This window comes from Cebus imitator, unplaced genomic scaffold (assembly GCF_001604975.1).
Source record: "Cebus imitator isolate Cc_AM_T3 unplaced genomic scaffold, Cebus_imitator-1.0 Scaffold95, whole genome shotgun sequence".
NCBI classification, from domain to species: Eukaryota; Metazoa; Chordata; class Mammalia; order Primates; family Cebidae; genus Cebus; species Cebus imitator.
In genome coordinates, this window is record NW_016107410.1 from 184,639 (window position 1) to 189,962 (window position 5,324).

The 5,324-nt window shown below is 35.3% G+C and overlaps 1 protein-coding gene across 1 annotated transcript; it reads left to right on the top strand.

Annotated features, from left to right (window-relative positions):
- The first annotated feature begins 1,516 nt into the window (after nt 1-1,516).
- Nucleotides 1,517-2,027, top strand: LOC108309617 (peptidyl-prolyl cis-trans isomerase A-like). The gene has a single exon (XM_017536028.2). It carries the CDS (start codon nt 1,517-1,519, stop codon nt 1,832-1,834), a length of 318 nt encoding a protein of 105 aa, XP_017391517.1. The 3' UTR covers nt 1,835-2,027.
- Nucleotides 2,028-5,324: the final 3,297 nt, after the last annotated feature.

Consider the following 5,324-nt stretch of genomic DNA (forward strand, 5'->3'; position numbering starts at 1 on the left):
GGAAGTGAAGGCTAGACTCAAAAACACGACGACCAGAGCCTGGAGGCAAGAAAAGACTCAAAACAGAATGAGCAAAATAAAAAAGATAACCAAAACCACAGAAACAGACACTGCTCAAAAAAGCAGACAAAAGCCTGCAAGAACAACACCGGGAAAAGCTGAGCAGGACAAGAGCAGAAACCCAAGACAGAAAAACCAAGGCGACCCTAAAAAAAAAAAAAAAAAAAAAAAAAACACCAAGCGAGAAACAACAAATTAAAAGAAAAAACAAAAAAAACACAATCCATAAAAGAAAAAAAAAAAGGAGAAAGTGAACGAACACAAAAAAAAAAAAAAAAAAGACAGCACCAGACAACAGAAAAACACCTGCAAAAAAAACACAGAGGCAAAAACAGAAAGAAAAACAACAAAACAAAAACAACAAAACAAACAGGAAAAACATGGTGAAAAACCAGCAAAACAAAAAACACAAAAACAAACCCAGTAAGGTGCCAAAAGACAAAAGGCAAAGCAACGCAGGAAGAAAACAAAAGAAAAAAACCAGAACCCAAGAACAAGAAATGGCAGACACGCAGAACACACTACCGAAATAAAACCAACACACAGAGAAACAAACGGGCGCAAAAAAAAACAAACCAGCAGATGAAAACAAAACGGAACAAAACCACAAAACAAAGAAACGACAAAAAACTAAAAAATATAAAAAAAAAGGCGGCAAGCAACTCAAACCCACAAAACTCAAAAACGGAGGTAAAAGAAACACACACGCAACAAAAAATAAGGATACAAAAAGCAAAGACACAAACAAAAAACCCCAACCTCAGGAATGAAGAAAGAAATGGGAACAAAAAAAAAAAGGAAAGAACAAAAAAAAACAAAAAAAAGGAAGGAAAAAAAAAAGAAACCACAAACAAACGAAGGAACCAAAAAGAAAAGCGCCTAAAGCGAGTCAAAAAGACACAGCCACCATGACAAACAGTGCAAAAGTTTAACAGAAAATAAACCACAAACTACACTCCTACACACTAACAAAAGAGAAAAAAAACAAAGAGCAAAACAAAGACATGTACACAAACGAGCACACAAGAAACACATCTAACAACCAAAAACTCGAAACCACCAAGAAAGACAAAAGCAACAAAAAGAAAAGCAAACAAACCAAGAAAAAGAAAAGAAGAATCCATAAAAAAGGGAAGGACAAAAAAGAAGAACAATAAAAAAAAGCTCCAGAAAAAAAATAAAACACGACAATACAAACACAACGATGAACTAAGAGAAAAAAATAGAAAGCAGCCGCTGCACAGACCCCCCCCCCCCCGAGACCCCTAGAATAACACACAGGCAAAACCACACCGTGCTCCGACACAGCCCCCGAGACGACCACCCCGGCGGCCGCACCTCCGACCAGCTGGCAGAAAACAAGCCAAAAAAAACAGAAAAAAATCGTCCTCCGAGCACCACAGAAAAAAAAGGAGGTGATAAGAAGGCCTCCTGCCACAAAAGAATTACACCAGGGATGAGGCAGCAGGGTGATGACACAACACACAATAACACCACTGGCAACAACACCAACGACGAGAAAAAAGATGATGAGAAGAACTTCATCCTAAAGCATACAGGTCCCGGCATCTTGTCCATGGCAAATGCTGGACCCAACACAAACGGTTCCCAGTTTTTCATCTGCACTGTCAAGCCTGAGTGGTTGGATGGCAAGCATGTGGTCTTTGGCAAGGTGAAAGAAGGCATGAATATTGTGGAGGCCATGGAGCGCTTTGGGTCCAGGAATGGCAAGACCAGCAAGAAGATCACCATTGCTGATTGTGGACAACTTTAATAAGTTTGACTTGTGTTTTGTCTTAACCACCAGACCATTCCTTCTGTAGCTCAGGAGAGCACCCCTCCACCCCATTTGCTCGCAGTATCCTAAAATCTGTGCTCTCTCTGCAGTTCCCTTTGGGTTCCATGTTTTCCTTCCATGCCTAGCTGGATTGCAGAGTTGGGTTAAGTTTATGACTATGAAATAAAGACTAAATAACAAACAAACAAAAAAAAAATTGCAAGCAGCTCGGATTGGAGCAACTCAGAAGATGAAATAGATTATCTGATATATTCGGATATTCTTAGTGAATATTTAGGCAGTTTGGGGTTGAATTAGTAATATATATACAGGAAACTAAGCAAATATAATGAAACCATTACTAGTTGGAAGACAAAATGCAGAAAAGAAAACGTAATCATGCATGCAAAGGACTACATTTTGAAGGGTGTTGACATAACATATAAACATCTAATAGTACTCTAACAAAATTACCATGTGAAAACATCAAAAGTGTAAAACAATTAAAATGACTTATGAGTTAGATAGAGGCAGTGTGGTGGTGGAGTGAGTTAATAATGCTTGAAATAGGCAAAATCGAAAAGTAGCAATTTAAGCATGTCATTTGTAAATATAATGGTAATGCTTCAAGTATAAATTAAAAGTTGAAATTGGCTGCTTTCAGAAAGAGGAAAATGGGGAAGGAGATAATAAGAAGAACCATCATTTTTTGTTACAAGTTAGACTACTTAACCTTAAACTATGTGCATGTATACTTTGATTTTAAAAAATAATCCATGTTAGAATCTTGACCAGAGGCAAAATGAAGATTAGTAATATGAATTGGCTGAATTTTTTTTCTTCTAAATTAACATCTATATTTTTAAATGAATTGAGGAATGAATGCTTTTATTTCAGTAATGCATCTATCTTACTTGGACACTCTTTTAACACCTCGAATTTCTCTGGCCTCATCAGTCCCTAAAAGCATTCCGACTGGCTAAGAGCTATCCTAGAATCTCCTAACATGTCTTGGCCTTCAGTTTCCTTATAGCAATGTTAGTTGCACACATTTTGTTCTTAATATTATTGTACATTATAAAGAAACAAACTGGAATTGAAGAGGCCCAATTTTCTCTGTAATTTATTTATATCTGTAGAGGAATTATCCACTTCTCCTAACTCTGTGAATAACCAGCAAAGTATTTGATTGTTCAGCATTTTTGAAAGCATTATTGAAGACATTTTTAAGATCCTCCCTCGCTTCATTTCCTTTCTTTAATCTTTTAAATATATTTTTATCTATTCAATATTTAATTATTTCAGAAAGTTCTGTGTAGTGGCACTGATAATTGTCTTCTTCAAGTTCTCATATGCAATTATACCTTAAAATTTTGTGTTTTTTTCTTTTCTTTGTGTTGGTGTATGTTTGTATGTGTGATTGAGATTGACCTAGATACTCCGTTAAGAAAATTATGTTTCCTACTTTCTCCTTTTGTAGCAGATGCTCTTTGTATTACATGGTTAGGTTCTGATGAGGTTCTTATTCCTGGTTTGCAAACAATTGTTTTTTGTTTGTTTTTATCTTCATGTGGTGGAGATAGAAAGCTCTATTCCCTTCTTCTTATAAGTCCACTCATCCCACAATGGGGTCTCCTCCTAATGACTTCATGTAAACCTAATCACCTCCCAAAGTCCCCATCTCCAAATACTATCACCTTGAAAGTTAGGGCTGTAATAAATGCATTTGGGGGAAAGGGAGACACAAAGATTCAGTCCATAATGTTTTTTATTTTATTTCTAGTATTTTGTCATAATTTGATTTTTGAGAACTTTTAATTTTCTTGAGCCTCTTTCTTTTAAAATTTAAAATAATCAGGCATATGCTAAGGCCAGATAGGGCAGAATTGTCACAGATATCAATTTACTGCTAGTAAATCCATCACTAAGATGATAATACCATTAGCCTTGTGGCTCTCAACATGGCTTCACATTAGAAGCACATAGGGAGCTTTTAGAAATTGTCGTGTCCTGCTCTATCTCAGACTAATTGCATCACCGATGTCAGGGTGGGGCTTAGGCATCAGTATAACCACATTGAGAATCACCTATGAAAACTTTAAAAATTACTAATACTCAGATTTCATACTTAGTGATTCAGACTAAATTAGATTTGCATGAGGAATGAGCATCAGACTGAGTCAACTGTCTTGACAAGTTAGTCTTCTAACGTGTTAGAAGAATCAAAAGATGGGGTTAAATTAAGCTGGAAAACATGCTACAGACTGTATATCCTATCAGTGAGCTGTGAATTGTGTGGATTCTGATATTGATACTTTTATCACTTTTGTTAATATAGTTCATATGAAATCAAAGGTAAGAAAAACCCAAGTCTTCAAATTTATCTATTGTATTCAGAACTCAATATTGAAATTTCATACAAATTTAATTTCAATCACAAAAGTGTGTCTGGGTTTGCACTCTCTAAATTTACTCACTGAGTAGAAAGAAGAGAACTCACCAGTATTCGTCTTTTTGTCTATCTCTGCATGAGGTCTTCCTGATCCAAAGACTCTTAATGATACTGCCACAGAATTAACCTAGAGGAGGAGGTTAATTCATGCTGCCAGACTATAGGATATAGAGGCTGTAGCATGAATTTCTAAATAATTGATCATATCTTCTGAACTTAGAGTTGGGGAAACTATTATGACAAATAACCTGATAACCCCCTAGCTCTAGGGAGTGAAAGTTTATAAATTAAAAAGATAATAAAAATCACCTCTGATTTGTTTCCCAAGAATATCCTTTTTATCTTTAGGCTGTAGGACATTAGAAATTCAGCAAAAGAGTTTTAATAATTTACATCAATGAACTGATGTGGGCAAGATTTTTTAAAAATTAGTTTGGAAACTATGTATCTTAGTTGAATTATCTTACCCATTCTTACTTGGAGCACTTAGCAGAGAAAGTTTGTTTTGAAATGGAGTTTACACCCATCTTATTTAAGGTTCATATTTTTTTAAAAGAACATTTCTGACAGATAAATAACTGATCTTAATCTTACGTGTGAGAAACTCCATTCAACCAACTTTCTTCTTTCTTTTGGGAAGAAATTTTGAAGGCCATAGTATAAAGGTGTGGTGATGAATCAGCACTGAACAAAGACTGTTGAGAAGATAGAAAATTTTTATAATCAAGTAGAACTGGGTATAAAACAAAACAAACGAGATAAGAAAATAACATATACATAGAAATATAAATAGAAATATGGGTGGTGATAAAATAGAACAGGAGTTAACCCAACTTCTTCGTTGGAATAGATGTAAGGGAGGGTTAGAGAGAAGTTCTTTTGAACTGTGAGGTATGAGATATTGCAAATGGAATAAGTAAGGAAAGAGATTTCAATAAATCCTACAATGGGTCACAAAGTGAATCAATTGTCTTCAGATTTGTTCAGGAGATGCTATTAATGAGACACATTTCTTTCAATTATGTTTTTTGGTGA